At 38.5% G+C, this 19,979-nt stretch overlaps 1 protein-coding gene across 2 annotated transcripts in view; it reads right to left on the reverse strand.

Moving 5' to 3' along the window:
• PTPRR (protein tyrosine phosphatase receptor type R) overlaps positions 1–19,744 on the reverse strand; it is a 275,415-nt gene extending 255,671 nt beyond the window's left edge. Inside the window, exon 1 of one of the 2 annotated variants that reach the window (XM_070370605.1) lies at positions 19,327–19,744. In XM_070370605.1, the coding sequence (XP_070226706.1) occupies positions 19,327–19,384 (58 nt within the window). In that variant the 5' untranslated portion in view covers positions 19,385–19,744. The remainder of the gene's footprint in view (positions 1–19,326) is intronic. The other variant, XM_005887724.3, reaches the window with a different exon arrangement.
• Positions 19,745–19,979: the final 235 nt, after the last annotated feature.

Consider the following 19,979-nt stretch of genomic DNA (forward strand, 5'->3'; position numbering starts at 1 on the left):
ATAATGGAACTCACACAAGATGAAATATGTTACCTAAATTGTCCTAAAATTATAAAAGAAATTGAATTTCTACTTAAGTTTTCTTATGGAAAAGAAATCTTCAAGATCAAATGGTTTCACTGGCAAATTGAAACACTTAAAGACAAAATTAACTTCATTTATACATAACCTCTCCCAGAAAATAGAAGAAAAAGGAACATTCCTCAAAGCACTTTATGAGGCCAAAATTACTCTGATAACAAAACCAGAAAGAGACCCTACTAAAAAAGAAAACTAAAGACCAAATATTGGTTGTGAATATATATGTAAAAATCCTCAAGAGCATATTAGCAAATTGAATGCAGAAATATAAAAGATAATACGTAACCAAGTAAGGCTTATCCTGGGAATGTAAGGCTGCTTTAATATTTAAAAAGCAATCAACCTAATCCATCATATTGACAGTCTAATGAAGGAAAATCATATTATCATACCAAGTGATGCAGAAAGAGCATTTGACAAAATTCATATCAACTTACAGTGAAAAAAAAAAGCAAACCAGAAATAGAAGGGAACTTCTTCAAACTTGTAAAAGACACCTACACAAAAACTCACAGCTAACAACAGGTTTATCTTCCTTCTCTTAAGAATAGAGAACAAGACAATGACACTCATCACTCTTATATAACACTCTACTGAATGCAAGTCCTATTTATTGCCAGTAAACAAAGAAAAGAAGTAAAAGGCACACATAGTGGAGAAGAAAAAATAAAATTGTTCTATTTGTGGAAAGGATGATTGTCTATGTATAAAATCCTAAGGAACTCATCAAAATTTTGATACAACAGGTGAGTTTAGCAACTGAATAGACTGTAATATTAACCTATGAAATCAATGGCATTTCTACAAGCTAGCAATGTACAACTGAAAACTGAATTTTAAAAAATATTTACAACAGTTACAAAAAATAAAATACTCAGGTATAATTCTAACAAAATATGTACAAAATATATATACTGAAAATTACAAAACGCTGAGAAAGTAAAACAAGAAGAACTGAATAGACATACTGTGTTCATGAATTGGAAGTCTTTATATAATGAAGATTTCATTATCCCCAATGACAATAAAAATTCAAGCAAAATTCTACACATATAATAGATTGATTCTAAAGTAGAATAAACAATTTTAAATGAAGAATAACGGTGACAGAATACTACTCTCCTATTCTAGGACTTGCGATAAAGCTACAGTAATCAATATAGTGGAGTATTAGCAAAGAAAGAGGTAGATAATGAGACAAAACAGAGTTCAAAAACAGATTGATGCATGGCAAAAACCACCACAAGAATGTAAAGTAATTAGTCTCCAATTAAAATTAATTAATTAATTAATTAAAACAGATCCAGAGAAAATGTCACCATTTGATTTTTTTATAAAGATGTAAAAACAATAAAGGATAGTTTTTTTCAAAATCATATTGGAACAATCAGACATCCATTTGTAACAAAATGAATCTCTATACAAACTTCATAGAAATGATCTTAATAAAGTTCACAGATCCAAATATATAATATACAACTATAAAACTTCTAGAATAAAATACAGGAGAAAATCTTTATAACTAGGGTTAGGCAGAAAATTCTTAAAGATGTCACCAAAATCACAATCCATAAGAGAAAAAGAATTGATCAATTGGACTGGATTGAAACAGAAAAACTTTTGCTCTGTTTAAGACACTGTTAAGAGAATGAAACAGCAAGCTAAAGAGTGGCAAAAAGTAATTGCAAATCACATATCCAACAAGGGACTTGTAATAAGAAAAAATAAAGAACTCAAGAAATTTAACAGTAGGAAAACAAAACAAACCAATTTAAAACTAGGCTAAAGATTTGAACAGACACAAAATCAAAGATACATGAATGGCAAAGAGGCACATGAATATTACCCCAGTAATGAAATGCATATTAAAACTGTGATATGATAACACTACATACCTCTTAGAATTGCTAAAATCAAAAATACTAATGATACTCAGATAGTAAACAAACTTTTGCAGCAACTCTATGCATAATTGCTCTAAAGTGGAATAAACTCAAATGTCCTTCGATTGATGAATGGAAAGCAAACTGATACATCTATACAATGGAACATCGCTCATCAATTTTAAAAAAATGAAGTATTGATCTGCAAAACAATTTGGATTACTCTCAAAGGCATTAGGCTGAGGAAAGGAAGACACTTGCAGAAAGTCCATTTATAGAACATTCTTGAAAAGCAAAAACTAATACTGAAAAGAAAAAACTAGATCAATGATTATTAGGTTATCAGTTGAGAAGCAGGGGGAGTAGAATGAAGGAGTTCTTTGGAGTGACTGAACTTTTCTGTATACGATATGATTACATGAATCTATAGATAAGTTAAAATTCATTGCACTATATTCCAAATAAAGGCAATAGATTATGCTATATTATGCTTTGTAAGCTACCTTTTCACTCAATACTGTATCAAAACATCTTTTCTCATCACTAAATGTTTATCTATCTCATTCACAAATGATTGATAAATGTACAGAAAGTAATTTCAGAGTTGAGGGGGAAGAAAGCTAGATGTAATTGGATTGAGGATCAAGTGGGAGATAAATGAGAAATAATATGTATAACAACTCTTACAACAAACTTCAGTGTGATAAGAGAGTAGCAGTGTATTAACAGGAAGGGAAAGTAGGGTTGAGGGATTTTTTTTTTTTTCACTATAGGAGAGGTCTGACTACATTTAATCCATAAAGGGAAAGAGCTAGTTGAGAAGGAGTGGTTTGAAATACCACTAAAAGAAAAAACAGATGGAATAATCAATAGACTGAGCCTCCCCAGAAGACTGGAGGAGTTGGGATCCAGAGTAGTCAGAAGGATGAGCCTTGGATTGGAGGGAGGTATTTCTTCCATTATAATATGGGGATACAGGAGAGGCAGGAAGATGAAGGATGTTAATGGATTTGGCAGTGGAAGTTGAGCTAGTTTTCTTCTGACAGTTTCTATTTTCTCCGTGAAGGAGATGAAGCTATCTCATAACAGAGAGAGGATAAGAGAGCAAAGATTGGAGATTCCAGGAGAACTGAGAAGGACTGAAAAAACTTCTTGTAAGAAATGAAAAAGAAAGTAGATATGAGATGAGTAATAGGATTCCTCATCTTCACTGAGAGCTCAGTGACAATTTTTTCAATTTCTAAGGGACAGAGCTCCCTCACAGAATAGTGACTAGCTTGTCGAAGATACTTAACTGCATTTAAAATAAAAGTACGTTTATCATAGAATGACATTTACAGGACAATAACCAATTTTGATGGTCATAAAATTCCACAATTGAAATTTCATTCTGGATATGACCCTGATAATCTCTGAAGAGATGCATAACAAAGGAAAGAGAAAATATGTAAAATCACAATGTGATATTATGATTATGTACATTATGATTCATTATTTCAAATTCAACTTTGGTAACTCTGGATGCATAAGGTAGAATGGCCTCACATACACCCTCTCAGAGTAAGTCCTATGTATTGCAGCTGTTTAAATCAGTGTCAGTGACTTGGAAAAGGAACAAAGGATGAAACAGTGGTCACCAAAGAGACCTGAAAAAGTGAACAATCAAAAAAGGGCAACTTTGTTTTCTGATTACTTTGTAAAAGGACAATTGTTGTTTTTCAAAGATTGCCAGCACTTTCTTCTCTAGAAAGGAGATGCAAATAGATAACATCAAGGAAGTCCCTTGGGAATTTCTACATGAGCTATGACAAGGTTCTCATTTGATTTGTAAATGCCTCTCAGGAAAAGTTAAAAATACATAAGTACCAGTAAAAGTTTACTTAGAAAATGCCAATTAGTAGAACTGAGAAAGGAAAGAAACACGCTTTAAAAAAAAAAAAAAAAGCAGTGGTTTAAGAGATTAGAGACCTAGATTGTATCTTTAACACCCACCACACCCCGTCTATCGGAACTTGAGTTACGGTCCTCAACCTCTCTGAGCCTGTTTTCTCATCAGAAAATGAAGGTGGTTCTTGTATTACAGGTCTACAACCAGATTAGAAATGTACTTTACAAGAGAGTACAGTACATTCTTTAAAGCGAGCCTCAATTCAGTTAGATTTCACATGGCACTGATTTTTCTCTAAAGAGGTAAGTTTTTCCATAAGAACAATCTAGGACTCTTTGGGAACTTAAAGGAGGATTTTCAGAAGTGCTATCCTTGGATGGAAGGAGTTTAACATTAAAACAATTCTTCCAGTTGTTCTGTAATACTACTCACTACTGTTAATGCTAACCCGTGAAGTCACAATGGCACGGATCTCCAGTTAGAAGCACCCACAGTACCAACACTGAATCTTCCTGGTGAACAAACACAGCCTTCCCAAGATGCGGCAACTGAGGTGCATTAGGATAACCTTCCAGGTATAACAGGCACTCACTCATGTCTTATTAGCAAGGTACATTAGTGTTTTGAAAATTCCATTGTGGCTCTGTCTATATATATTAACATAAAGCTAATTTTGCAAAATTCAGTTTGTGTCTTAGTTATGTTCTTACAACACGTGTTATATTATGTATGCATATATTTATATGTGCACACACTTGTTTTGTATCCTGATACCAAATAATCAATTTGATTAAAAAAAAAGTTCATCTTCAGACCAGTAAATGAATCATAAAAAGTAAAATAATGTGTGCGTGCTGCATTATTAGTCGTGTCTGACTCTTTGCAGCCCCATGGAGGAGCCCTCCAGATTCCTCTGTCCATGGGATTTCCCAGGCGAAAATATTAGAGTGAATTGCCATTTCCTTTTGCAGGCGATTTTCCTGATTCAGGGGTGGAGACTCGTGTATACCGAGTCTCCTGCATTGCAGGCAGATTCTTTACCCACTGAGCCATTGTTTCTAAAAGATAACAATTATAAATTTTAATTGAATTTTATATATATATATAAAATTTTAAACAATCATGGGCCCTCCCATGATTACCATGATTTACCAAAAGGCCCTCCCTTTCGGTAAAAGAGCTTGTTACCAAAAGAACACTCCCTTCCAGAAATGTTTTTTCCTAAAATCTAGTATATGCCTTAGTCTCTAGGATATAAAAACATAATTCCATGAGGAAGCTCTATGTCTTCTTCTAATATTATTTAAATGCTTCAAGTGTTTGACCAGTGATATATCTAGTATATCAATAATAAAAATTAAAAAAAAAACACCACAGTAACTCGTCTTATTTTTATAGAACTGCTTCTATTTTTTTCTATGTAGGAAAGGGCCTGAATCTTACAACAATAAGGAAAGATTTTTATTAAGGCATCTTGCAACTTTTTCTGCATGCTCTTTGATATAAACACTCCTTCATATTTCCTCAAATATCCTGTTAGAACTAATGTGGTTCCTACTCCCACTTAGAGCCCACTGTAACTACTCTGGGAGTCCCTCCATTCTTCCTATTTATCTCTTCCATCCAAAGTTGAGCTGCACGACAGAAAACTCTATCTGGAAGCCACAGAAATAGACAGTCATTTCAGCAAATATCCACTGTGTGCCATGTGCCCGTGGTAAAATTATAATGAAAGGACTTCATGCTTCCTGGGTTTTGCCCAGCTTTAGTAGCCATATGTTTCATCTGATAAATTAGTATTACAGAGTGAAATTTAATACAGTTAGGACAGCACCCTTTGGGGCAGTGTGACTAGACAGAAGTCATAAAGAAGTGAGGTTAAGACCACGGCCTCGGACTCTGCTGGAGGAAGTGAGATTTATATTGGCTCAAGAGAAGCAGTCAGATGCTCCCCAGTTCCTGAAGAACTGAGTTGAAAGATGCTTGGAGGAGAGGTTGACAAGAGTGAAAGCTACTATCTCTTCAACTCTACACAGCAGTTAAGAGAAGATCTTCATCAAGATATGCCCTCTTGGGAAATGCAGAAGTGGGGAAAAATGATCATACAGCTAGAAAGCTAAGTAACACTAGCCTCTGCAGAAATCATAGAAATTGAGTTCCATATGCATTTATAGAGTGATAAAGCTCTAAATATACTTGTAAAATATAATTTTTATGCCTCATTGTTATGCAAGCATTTAAAATATTGCTATTTATAAATATAGAGATTATAAACTATTATCATCTTTTTTATAGTAGAATTCTCCAAATGACTTGAAAGCTGTACTTCAATTGCAAGAAAAAGAAAAATATCTGTTTTAAGGATAATTCTCATAGTAGATTAAGAATTATATTAAAAATAGCAAAATGAATATTAGAACATATAAAAATTACAATATTTTCATAGTAATGACACTATCGTATGCTGTGCTCAGTCATTCAGTCGTGTCCAACTCTTTATGACCCCACTGACTATAGCCCACCAGGCTCCTCTATCCATGGGACTCTCCAGGCAAGAATACTGGAGTGGCTTGCCATACCCTCCTCCAGGAGATCTTCCTGACTCAGGAATCAAACCTGTGTCTCTTAAGTCTCCTGCATTGGCAGGCAGGTTCTTTACCACTAGCTATACCTAGGAAGCCCCAGTAATGATACTATAGAGAGTAAGGAAGGAGGTCCATGGTGGCCACTTGAAGAAATCTTGTCCTGTGTTCCTCTGCCTGTATTTAGGGATTTGAGGAGCACAGGGCACTTGGTAGGTCCTTCAGGTCAACACCTCTACTCCATCCTGTCCTGGTCCCTTCATCCATCACTTGAAATTAACACCACTGGTCAAAGGTACTGCTTCCTCAGAAGACACTGTTTTTTTTTTTCACTGTTCTTTGAAAAAAAATGAACATTTGCTAGGGAAAGACCACACAATTAACAGTTATTTTTATCAGGAGTAGATCACTGTGTCACATCTTTCCTAAAATAGTGCTAGTGGAGGAGAGACCTCTCTTGCAATGGGAAGTAAAAAGAACACTCTTTAATTGGGGTGGAGAGGAAGGAGAAGGCAGGAGGTTGAGATTCAGCCTGAGCACAGAGCTCCAGAGAGTGAGCTTCAAGACGTCAAGGGCAGGGTTCGGGGAGCAGGGAAGGGGCTGCCAGCAGCGGGGGCTGATGCCTTAGGCTGAAGTATGGGAGACCCAAAGCACTTTTGCTTCAGGCTCAGGGCAGGACTGGTTTGGAGGCACAGACTCTGTACCCATGGTGAATTTATGGTCGACTCAGCAGAACTTAATGCTAGGGGAGGTGGGTTGCCTGATCCACAGAATGCATATCTGATTTCATGAAGCCCACTCCCTCCCCTCCCACATACACACCTCAAAGGTGTGGGCAAGGCTCTCACAGTGGAGTATGGAAACCAGGCAATGCACAGAGTTTGCAAGGTGTCCGTGGACACGCAGAAGGTTCAACATTAGAAGTGGGATATTTTGGCTCCTGTTGGATGTTGTGAATTCAGATAGTTTGTAGAGTGAGACAGCAGGAGGGGTGATACTACCAATTCTACCCCAAACCTAAAACTTAAGGTCTTTACCAGAAGGGAGGTTGCCCATAATTGCAGCACCTCTGGTGGCTATGGAGTTATTTTTCTCTTATGTTCTCCAGTTTGGAAAACAGCATTCATTGCTTCCAACACAAGCTTACTAGTTATGAGCAATTTTTAATTCATAAGGCAAAAGTTCTATTAGTATTTTCTTTTTAATGGAGGTACAAAAATTAGATTTTCATGGCAGGGACTCTTCACAAAAAAAGGCTTCAGAGTGAATTTCTTTTTAATGGGCAATAGTCAGTGTGCACACTTTTTCCTTTTCAAGTATGGAACCTGAAATACAGGACCAATGAAAGTTTTCACATGCTAATTCTCACAACTATTGCCGTTGAATATATGCAGTGTTCCAGCCCCATGCTGTGGGCCTTATGAATTAGCTCCTTAAATCCTTAAACCACCCTATGAGGTAGTTACCATGGTATTAGCCTTTTATTCTGATAAGAAAAGGGAAGCACAGAGAATTTAAACAGTAAATAGCAGAGATGGGATTCCAGCCCAGGAAGTCAGATTCTAGAGCTTAACTTTTTTATTTTTACTCTGCTACATGAGTTAGAGTATATTTTTGCTGTTTCTGTAGTACAAGCATACCGTTTCAAACAAACTTTCTATCCTAAAGGGTGAGATGATTATACTATAGAAAGCATTTGGGATAGATATTGGTACGTCATAGGGATTAAATAGACCTGGTGGCTCAGACAGTAAAGAATCTGCCTGCAATTCAGGAGACCTGGTTTCAATAGAAGAGAATGGCTACCCACTCCAGTATTCTTGCCTGGAGAATTCCACAGACAAAGGAGCCTGCTGGGCTGCAGTCCATGAGGCCACACAGAGTTGGATATGACTGAGCAACTAACACTTTCACACTTAGCACATCACAGGAATTTAGGAAATAGTCATTTGTATTTCCCTTCTTTTCTTATAATGAAATCTATTTGTCTCTTCCCTATAAATCCAATGTTTATCTAGAGAGGAGACCCTTTTGTTACATTTTCATAGCTTCAGATAATGTTCAGATTTAGGAATTACAAACAGCCTGATAAATGTTATAATCCAAGCTCTCTAAGAATCAGCCACTCCCATTTTGAAGAAATAAGTCACTCAGAAAGGACCAGTGGACACCTGATGGGGAATCTTGATGCTCTGTAGATACAGAGGGACCCAGGAATGCCAAGAGCCCTGCCCAACTGGACCAGACCTGTGAGCATCTGTGAGAATTCCCCTAGGGAGCTTCTTAACTGCCATGGAGTGTTCAGAGGTACTGAAACAGCCAACCCACCACGAACCTAACTTTGCATATCGGAGGTTAGCACCATGAAAAAGTTTTCATAGTTGAATTCTGATTTTTCTGATGGGTTGCAGCTCTCCCAGGGAGCCAGACTGGAGCTATACATGGTAGGTCACCTGAGATAAAATCAGCAGGATAGAATCCTGAGATCAAGTGGGTCTGGGTAGCAAGGTCGGGGTATTAGGGAGTGATGAGTCGTCCCTTGAACAGGCGAAGGCTGTGCTTGATAATCCCCAATAAAAGGTCTTCCCACCTCCATGTCCCTGCTTGCTTTCCTTTTACATTCAAACACTCCTATCTTCTCCAGTGCCCACTGAACCATGGGCAGCCTTCCATGTGGACTAGAGCCCAGTGATCTAGAAGTTCCATAGGCTACAAATAGCAAGTAGGAGAGTGTCAGTCAGTCAGAAGAGGAGAAGTCTTCTGAGCAGCAGTCCTAAAAGACTAGAGCAGCAGTCCTAAAAGAGGTTCTTAGAGCTATGAGTTTCAGCCTTGGTCACACGTCTGAACTTCTCATTCTGCATCTGTGCCTAGTGAGACTAGTTAGGGAGGCAGCTTCTAGGACAAGTCTGGGCTATCTGCTAAGCAACACAGTGCAATAAGAACTAGATATTTCAGACCTATGGTGTTTAGGAAAAGGTGAAAAGGTTATCTATTTTCAATTACCATGAGGTAAGCCCCCCAAAATTTGCATTTTACTAATATATTCACTTAAATAAGGATTTGCTGAAGACATGATAGATAGATAATACATTTAGATGCTTATAGGTAAGGCATTAGGAGAGAGACTTAGGGGAGAGGTGAATTTGGAGGAGGAGAAGTATGTTAAACTATTTTATTGAGGGGTTTGGTGTGGGGTGTAGAAGAGGGACTAGGAGAATGAGATCTGACATCCTGGGCCTGGCCAGGCTCTCTTCAGCCTCTCAGTGGCCAGAAGAAATAGGTGGATGCTTTGAAGCTTCAAAATCCATCACAAACCTGCCCATTAGTAGGCTCAGACCAAAGAGAGAGGAACTATGCAGATAAGATCCAACTGAAAAAGAGGTTGGAATGCAGAATCTCTCTTGGGCATGTATGCTTCTCTAGCATTGGCTCAAATACAAAAAGAATGAGAAATTGCTCCAAGATACTGGTTGATCATTTAGCATCTGACCTCTCCCACCCCTAGTCAAATAATACCTAACACTTACATGGCACTTACTAAGACAGCACAGTCTATTTTACATTATCCTATTTAACACACAACAACAACTCTATAATACATGGTCTCCATTTTTAAAAGAAGAAATTGAGATGTGGAAAGATCAAGCAATTTACTCCAAGTTATAGAGAGATAGTAGGGATTCCCTCATAGCTCAGTTGGTAAAGAATCTGCCTATAATGCAGGAGACCCAGGTTCAAATCCTGGGTCAGGAAGATCCTATCCTCCCTGGAGAAGGAAATGACAATCCACTTCAATATTTTTGCCTGGGAAATCTCACGGGCAGAGCCTTGGGAAATGTAGTCCATGGAGTCGCAAGAGTCAGACACAAAATAGGGACTAAACCACCATAGAGACAGTAAGTGACCATGACTGCATTTGAAACTGATCACCATATACATGCTCTTAACTGCTACAGTACATTGCTAAGCATTATCTAAAAATATGGCATTTTCTCCTTTATTTCAATTTTCTCTTTACTTTTCTGCTTAAGCTATTTCATTTTCTTCCAGGGAGAATAAAAATACTGTCTTAAATCAACAAGAGACCAAGAAAGTGAATTACTTTAAAATCACAAACTATAAATTTATATTTATAGATTGATGGCCTTGCGGACTAACTCATCATGATATAATGTTTGGCATAGTTTGTATTGAGCCTCTTCCCCAGGTAAGTGAAAGTATCCCAGTACTGGGAGCTGACTTTGTGTAGTTATACACATCGCCTATTTTCCCCTCCAGTCTCAGTCAGGAATTGAATCACTACTGTAGTGATATGGCAGAAGAGTTTTACTCTGTACACGTTGCTGTATAGGCCAGTAAATCACTGTGAGATAATCTTACTCTGTGCTCATTCACTGCTCTTTTTCAAAGAAACAGTAGTTTAGGCTGTCTTAAGCCCTTCTGCATAGCCAGTAAATGGACATTGCTTCACGTCCGAACTAAGACAGAAAATAGTTCATGCCCCTACTGAACTTAGTATCTGCTGCTGCTGCTGCTGCTAAGTCGCTTCAGTCGTGTCTGATTCTGTGCGACCCCAAAGATGGCAACCCACCAGGCTCCCCCATCCCTGGGATTCTCCAGGTAAGAACACTGGAGTGGGTTGCCATTTCCTTCTCCAACAAATGAAAGTGAAAAGTGAAAGTGAAGTCACTCAGTCGTGTCCGACTCTTCTCGACCCCCATGGACTGCAGCCTACCAGGCTCCTCCGTCCATGGAATTTTCCAGGCAAGAGTACTGGAGTGGGGTGCCATTGCCTTCTCCGGAACTTAGCATCTACTTCAGTGTAATTAGACACATTGATCTAGACTGCTGTTTCAGGTAAACAGTTTTGTTTTGTTGTTGGTCCCTGTGGTTGAAATTTTCATGGATATCAACAACTTAATAAAATGAAATCAATGAGAAAAGTCTAGATTGTCATTATAAGTAGAAAATTGTCTAAATGGAAAGTGCTACTATCCACAACATAAATTTGCTAATTGTCATTCTGTGGCAAATATCTCAATAGTAGACACTTATAGCTACATTATTTGGTGAGCAGGAATTAGGAAACCTGATCTTAAAATAATATTTTACCATTAAAATGTTTCAAGCTATTAAAATCCTTTGTGTTGAGAAATATCAAAGCTACTCTAAGTGTGTCAGCATTTTAAGTGCTTTGAAGATGAAGAATGCATTTATGGCCAAGTAGGATCTTTAAAGGGAAAAATGGCTTTCTCTACCTTTTGAACTAGACTTAACAAATAGCTTTTAAGAGATTTAACAATATACTTACAATGAAACATAACCATGTTATCACTAATAATAATGGCAATAAATGAGTTTTTGATGTGTGACCCCATCATCTCAGAAGAAGTGACTTTTTATTATTCATCAACCACTCTCCATTCTTCAAGTAAAAGCATAGCTCCCATAAAGGTTTAATAAAGACTTTATCTATACATAAAAAAGAGAAAAATTGTATAAAACCATCCAATACTCAGAAATTTTCTGTGATGGTTTGGATTTTGGTAGGGGGAGCAAAAGAAGGTTGGATTATTTTTTATTTCTGCTTATTGAATACACTACCTCAAACTCCCACCTGATTTTAAATGTGTAGTTGGCTCATGTTTGTTATTTCAAGATAGCTGATCAGTAATCAGAGTTAGGGGTTCTGGGTTCATTCTTTAATGCACAGCTATCATGTTATGTATCTTGTCTAATTATTTTATCTCTTTAAAATAAACTCATTCATCTCACTCCCATCCTAAAGTAGTACTAGAAAATCATATAGGAATATCTATCCATCTAGGAGGAGTTCAACACACACCACTAGAATAAGCATCATGCTCACAGAACACAAACTTACCTTAAACAGAATATGTTTAAATGAAAGCTATTCTGTCCCATTTCCCCTGCTTTGTAACCAGTAAATATATATTGGATTGAAAGGGCAGTAGTAAAGTCAATTCTACTCTTTATGATCATGAAAGTGAGATATAATCTCTTTGTAAATATAAATTAATCAGAATTTATTTTGCCAAATACATCCTGAATATATTTATTGAATGCAACATTTATTGATGGTATACTGGATAACATGCACAGTTCTATTAATATGTTATTAGTATACAGAGATAAAAGCTACAATTCTCTTATTGTCCTCAAAAAAAACTCAGGTTAAGAGCAGTAATAGTGAAATACACAGGGCCTCAAAGGAAAACCTAGGAAAGCTAGTTGGATGAGATGGGCTTCAAGGAAGGGTTCTCAAAGTAGGCAATGCTCAACTATGATTTAAAGTTGGAGAAAAATTATCTAGAAAACGAAGCAGAGTTGGATACTTAAAATAAATAGAACAGTATGTGAAAAGGATGAGAGGCATGGCAAACCAATCAATGAAATTTGCTTTTAGTATAACAGTGGGCAAAGCAGAACATGATGATAGGAAATAAGGATGGAGTTGGGAAATACCTGATAGTAAAAGACTTCCCCATGCTAATGAGTTTGAGTTTACCCTAAGGGAAAAAGAAATGGCTGTATTAGAGAATACAAAGTGAGAATGTGATCAAGTATGCTTTTTTCCAGTTTTACCAGGCTTGGGTGACTGTGGGGGACTCTCATGTTATTCACAATGATAGAATATATAGAAATAAAAGAAGTTGTTATGGGAAGTGCTGAGCATTAACAGCCAGATTCCTGATACTTGTGGGATCTCCAATGACTCCTAGGTAATTGTAGTGATAGGACTGGAGAGCAGGAGAGATATCTGAGATAGAAATATGAATTTCAACTTTGCTATGTAGGCCTGAATATAAACATCCACAGAGAAAGTATACAGGGATAAGAGAGGAAAAAAGACCTAGGACACATAAAGTCTACAGAGCACTAACCTATTAAAGAATGCTCAGAGAAAGACCTAAAAGTGCAACTGAGAAATGACTAGTTAGATAAGAGAGAAGCTATTGAGGAAACCAGTGGCTATCCATGGGAATCAATGAGAAGAATTTTCAAAATTAGATTTAATCTAATCTCAATATTCATTGATAAGGAAAAGATAAATTACCACCTTAACTATGTTGAACCATAATTAGAGTTGGGGAATTTGCTGTATGACTCAGGGAACTCAACTGGGGCTCTGTAACAACCTAGAAGGGTGGGATAGGGAAGATGGGAAGGAGGGAGGGGACACATGTTTATCTATGACTTACTCATGTTGATGTTCAGCTGAAACCAACACAATCCTGTAAAACAATTGTCCTTCAATCAATCAATCAATAAATTTAAAATTAAGAAAAAAAAGATTAAAGTTGGTAGAAAAGTAGATGAGAAACAGAGAAGAAATCTGAATGATAGATAACACATTTATCATTATCTGGGTTGTGGATAATACAACCCAGAATTTTTACAAGGTGCTAGTCAGGGTGTGATTTCCAATAGAATAAGCAGTCTCCATGGTTCTAGGAATGTGTGGTCTCAAATATACATACATCTATCTTCTTATATGCTAAAGATGCAGACATTACCATAGTCATTCCCATAGGTATAAAGCACTTTACAAAGAATTAAAAATATAGCCAATCAACAAGGCATTTGGGCTCTTTCAGCATCTGGCAATCAGTTGGAAGGACTTTGCCACTGAGTTCATCAATAGTTAAAGCCCATCCCCAGTTGCTCTTCATTTCCCAAAGTAGCAATGTCTGCTTGAGATTGTATGTCCCTTGGGTATGTGAGACTTCTGGGGAGCAACTTAATTTTTGGGTAAATGAGCTCTGCTGAAATCCATTCTGGAAGTGGCTAAGTTGACTAGGTGCCTTGCATGAGTGCCAAGAAGAAATTAAATGCAAAAAGAGGAGACTAGAAATATTACTGTGTTGTTTTTATTTATTCAATGTATTTATCTAATCTTCAGCAGCTTTTATGCCAGGCACTGCTCCTCTCCCAGTGCTAGGATGGGCAGGATCTGCTATAGAAATAGCAGTAAACAAAATAGAAAAAAACCTGATAGCACTTATGAAAAGTGAAAGTGAAAGTCGCTCAGTTGTGTCCACTCTTTGTGACTCCATGAACTATACAGTCCATGGAATTCTCCAGGCCAGAATACTGGAGTGGGTAGCCCTTTCCCTTCTCCAGGGTATCTTCCCAACCCAGGGATCAAACCCAGGTCTCCCGCATTGCAGGCAGATTCTTCACCAGCTGAGTCACAAGGTAAGCCCAGGAATACTAGAGTGGGTAGCCTATCCATTCTCCAGCGGACCTTCCTGACCCAGGAATTGAACCTGAGTCTCCTGCATTGCAGGCAGATTCTTTACCAACTGAGCTATCATGGGTTATATGTGGAATCTAAAATAGGACACAAATGAACATATGTAGGAAACAGAAACAGACATAGAGAACGGATCTGTTGTTGCCAAGGGGGAAGGAATGTGGGGGAGAGGATTGAGAGCTTGGAATTAGCAGATGCAAACTAGTATGTATAAAATGGGGAAACACCAAGGTCCTACTATATAGCACAGGGAACTTTAACTGTATATATTAAATATCCTGTGATAAACCAGAATGGAAAAGAATATGAAAAAGAGTATCTGTATGAGTTACTGAGTAACTTTGCTATAAAGCAGAAATTAACACACCATTGTAAATCAACTATACTTCAATAAAATTAATAATAAAATGTAACCAAGGAAGGGTATTGGAAGATTTCAGGGGTGATGAAATATTAATTAGGATAGTCAATGAGGGCTTCACTGAGAAAGTGATCTTTGAACAAAGACTGAAAATTGAGGGATTAAGCCATGGAAATATGGAGAAAGGATAGTTCAGGCAAAGAAATAAAACTTTTCGGGAGGATGGGCAAGCACTTGTTGTCTTCTTGGAATAGGGAGGAGACCATTGTAGCTGGAGAGAGACAAAAAAGAGGAAAGCAGAGAGATATCAGAGAGGTAATATGGGAAAGGATAGAGCAGACCCCTTGCCAGTATAAGAACTATATTGAGTGAAAAACTGATTCTGGAACTCTAAGGGACTCTTCATTGAGAAAAGATATCTTAAAATATCATTTTCCTATCTGTCTACCCTTTCTTTTTTAAAAATATTTTATTCGTTTATTTTGGCTGCATTGGGTCTTAGCTGCAGTACAGGGGCTCTAGAGCACACGGGCTTCAGTAGTTGCGGTGCATGGCTTAGTCGCTTCATGGCATGTGGAATCTCAGTTCCCCAACCAGGGACTGAACCCATGTTCATTGTATTGCAAGGCAGATTCTTAACCACTGGGCCACCAGGGAAGTTCCTATCCTTTCTTTTGAGGATGGTGTTTCTGCCAATGACTTCCCTGATCCTCTTAGTTTCGTCACAGGAACTCTTGCTTCTCAAAGACTAGAGAAACTGACTAGGCACTTCTCTGAGAATGAAGAAGCATCGTCAGAATATACATTGAAGGTAGTCCCTGTGCCCAGAAAATCAGGTAGTAAGAACCATACAGAAATTTGAAAGAACCATTTCCAGAGCTTGAAGAGAGAATAATGCATTGAAATCAACTTGTGTTTTTTTAGCAAGACATGCACTAGGTAAAAGAAAGCTTTCCCATGAGAATCTTCAAGATATCCCAAGACTTTTACTCCTTTGTAACTAAAATATTATCAATAAATATCATCTCCCATAGTTCTTTGGGCAAAGAAAGAGAAGAAACACTGAAGGAAATAAGCTATCTGTGGCTCTTCCACATAATTATGTTACCATCCAAATCATTGGGTAGCTTGTAGTTGTCTTTTCTAGTAAAGTTGATACGTTATGTTGCTTCACAGAGGTGTAAGGAATGAGGACAATTAGGGAAAAAGAATCTGGCACCACTATCTCAATGGTGGCCTCCCAAAGAGTGTAGGATTTTATATAGAATGCAATCACAGGCCTGAAAACATGGGGTTTTTACCCTGACTATACTGTTAACTGGCACTTTAAAGTAATAATATCTACTATTTACTGAATCATAGTTTTCTCCCCTGTATAGTAAGCAGCTGGATGAACAATAACTATCACTTTTTCTGTTAAGAAGGTCTACAAAAATCAGCTGCCATGGATAGAGTTAAGTCCAGGTTCTCTGATAAACTCCATGCTCAGTAATTCATTACAGTTATCTTACCTAGAGATGTTAATTACACAGCATTGTACCCCTCTTCCTCTTTTTGCTCCCATAGACGTTGCAAACAGATTGCAATACTTGTCCCTGTTAAGTCATCAGAACTCAGGGTTGGTCAGAATTTTTTTTTTTTTTTCTTGCATAGTGACTCAGGCGATCATGACCCAACAGTTGGAGAGGGCACTCAAGGTGAAAACAGTTTGCTACTTTACCATTAGGAGAATGACTATGGAAGTTAACGGTTTCTAGTATAGCTACGAAGAGCACTCACATCCTGGCAGCCAATTTCTCCCATCCTGAAAGAGGTCTAACCTATCATCAGTTCTGCCAGCATAAAGTAGTGGCTGGTACCCGGGGCACAACCAAACAGATCAATTAGCTTTTCAGCCAAAGAGGCTTGACTACATAGAATTCATTCTCCTTCTTTATAAAGCCCACTTTCCTCCTGAGAAGAGAGCCTTCTGTAAGAGAAGCCAAATGAGACATTCAACAAGTAGAGACTATCACTGACTTCTTGATCTTTGTCCTTCCACTCACTCACTTTTTTATTACCCAAATCTACAGGAGCTGAGATCTAGAAAGCTGATTCGTCTAAGTTCTAATGAAAAGTCCTAACAATGTTATTTAGATAACTGTGATGAATTTTAATCTGATGACAGCTTGTGACCCACAAATTGCTGTTTAAATTAAGATGCATTCAAAATGAAACTGGCAAGACAACCACAATATTAAACTTGCAATCTGCTGTGAAAAAAACACCTATCAAAAGCACTACATTAAAAATATGAATGTAATTAATTTCTATATGGCATCTTGCAACTTAAATCTGGAGACAGCCTTCAATGCCTTGTGACTAAATTCAATTGATTAATCATCTTCCTTTTTTTTTTTTTCTTCAAATTAAGAAGTCAAAGTAGAGTTGGATTGGTTTGTCTTGGTAATACACCCTTTGGCAGAGCTCCAGGTATAATCTAGGGCTACAGACTTTTAGGTTTCTCTTTTGATGAACAGAAGTCCTCTATTTCCTCATCCCAAATGTTCACCTACAACAAATTTATAAATGTTTTCCACCTGCTTAGTTTTAAGGTTATTTATAGCTTTTAAGTTATAATTACTCAAGATACATTAAATGTTATCTTTAGAAATGTTATATATTAGTTTTAAAAATAACAACACTAATATTTTTCATAGATCCGTTCAAATCATTCCTAAATTTGATAGGAACTGAGGATATTTTTGGTAATAGCTATTTGTGTCAGGGGTATAATAAAACAATAATGTAAATAAAATTCAACCCAATGTGTATGTTTTCATTTCATATTTTGACATTAAAGAATTGTATGCAGTAATAAAAGGATTTACTATAACTGTTTGCAAATAATTTAATGACCATGTCATAGCTACATCCTAGTTTTCAAAGTGCTAAAGAACTACTGAAAATTCCACAATATAACATCATAATTATAACAATTAACATGGGTACTTAATTATAGCCTGAATGTTCTTATACATTACTTGTTCAAGAGATTCACAATACATTAAAATAGCATTAGCTAGAAATACGGAGGTACCATCTTTCACTCTCACTATTGCCTACACAGAAAAGGACTCACCCACACTCTTTTTAAAAGATACCCTAAAATTTCAATTTTGTATCCATTATCTTTACACACTATCTCCGGACTGTAGTATATACTCAATAAAATATTGCTTGGAAAAATGAATGAATACGTGTGATCGGATGACAGGCAACCTCGGGGAAAATACCTGGTCTTTGATTGCTACAGGGATACTGCACGGACAACTGCTGTCGCAGTAGGGCTCCCAAAATCTCTCTACCATATTTTATTTTGGTTCATGTGTGTGTAAAAATGATAAAGGATTCAGTCCAGCAAGTCCCTGCATCAGATCGAGGCTGCTTGTATCCAAAAAGCAGGGTGTATAGCGACATTTTATGTAAAATTCCCCAGGTACTTCCCAAGGTTTGCTTCCAAACGAAACCTGATACTGGTTCTGATATCAACTATATTTATATTTGGGAACCAGTCTCACTGTCATTCCTTTCTATACCTCATCAAACCCGTCCCAGGGATAGTGCCTACCCTGCGGTTGTCAGCTTTGAAACTGTGATTGGTTTTCTGTCTGGTGCCCTCGGAACCTGACCATGATGCTGAAAGAGACGAGAGGGTCCTATTTTAAAGCTTTCGTCCGTCTTACTGGTTTAGAATATTCGACTGACAAGAGCTGGGGCCAAAGGATCCTGGAGTGGCATCGCTAATGGGAACCGTGTATTTCGATCTTTGGGGCAGAGATGTGGTCCATCAGGTTACAGCCAATGGATCCCTGTAAGCTCTCGCTAAACCGAGAGACCTTACGGAAGTAGCCGCTGCAGTAGAAAATATTACATCCAGTAGGGAGTCTTGTCTGCCCTCCTGAAAAACGGGCAGTCAAGTGCGGAGCTTAGAAACAAAATCTGGGAGTCTAGATGGAGGGGAGGGGTGGAAGAAGCAAACCTGTATTCGCATTGAAAATGTTCATACGAGGTCAGGAAAAATCAAGGGCTGATTTTAGCTTAAGTTTTCGGCCTCAGTCTTCCAACAGGTGCTGGACTCCCTCGCCCCTACCGTTTCAGCACTGTCCTGCTTTGCCTTTCTAAGGGTTTCCTCGCGAAGCCAGCTTTCCCTAGAGTCCTGGAGCATGTGCAGTCTCCTAGCGCATCCACAGCTCTGCCGGGCAACCCCTTACCTGCAGCGTGAAGACTAAGAAGCAGGCACAGCGCAGGGAAGCCGACCGCTCTCCGCATAGTGTTTGCATTGAGCGGCGGAGCAGCAACTCCGCCACGATCCCACTTCAGGCAAAGAGGTGTTGGAAAGAGCCCCCGCCGAGAGTCCTCTGGTCTCCGGGAGGCATTCGCAGGTCCTGGGCTGGGGCTGGCAGAGCGGTGTGTGGCGCGAACAGAAGCAAGCACCAGATTCTCCACCTTAAGAGAGGAGGGGAGAAAGAGGAGTGGGAGGCGGCGGCAAGCCGGGCGGCGCTGGGCGGGGGCCGAGATCGCGGGGAGCCGCTACAGCTCGGCCTTCTGGAAGCTCCGCAGCCGCGGGGCGGGGGGAGCGGGGGAGGAGGTGGAGGGAGCCAGCCCTGGAGCCCGGGGCCAGAGCTGTGCGAGCAGCAGCCCCACCGCGTCGCGGCGACTGAGCATGCCCGGTGCTGGCCCTCGCGCCGCACGCACAGAGTTTCAAAGTGGAATTCCACTCCTCCGGGTCTTAGCGGTTGCTGCGAGGGGAGCAGGCTCTACCGCGCGGGGGTGTGGGGGAAGCATGTTGAGGCTGTCATCAGGGATCCAATATCTGTCCAAAACCTGGGAGTGGGACCAGATGAGGGCCCGACCTGAGGAACCA

This window comes from Bos mutus, chromosome 5, assembly GCF_027580195.1.
Source record: "Bos mutus isolate GX-2022 chromosome 5, NWIPB_WYAK_1.1, whole genome shotgun sequence".
Lineage (NCBI taxonomy): Eukaryota > Metazoa > Chordata > Mammalia > Artiodactyla > Bovidae > Bos > Bos mutus.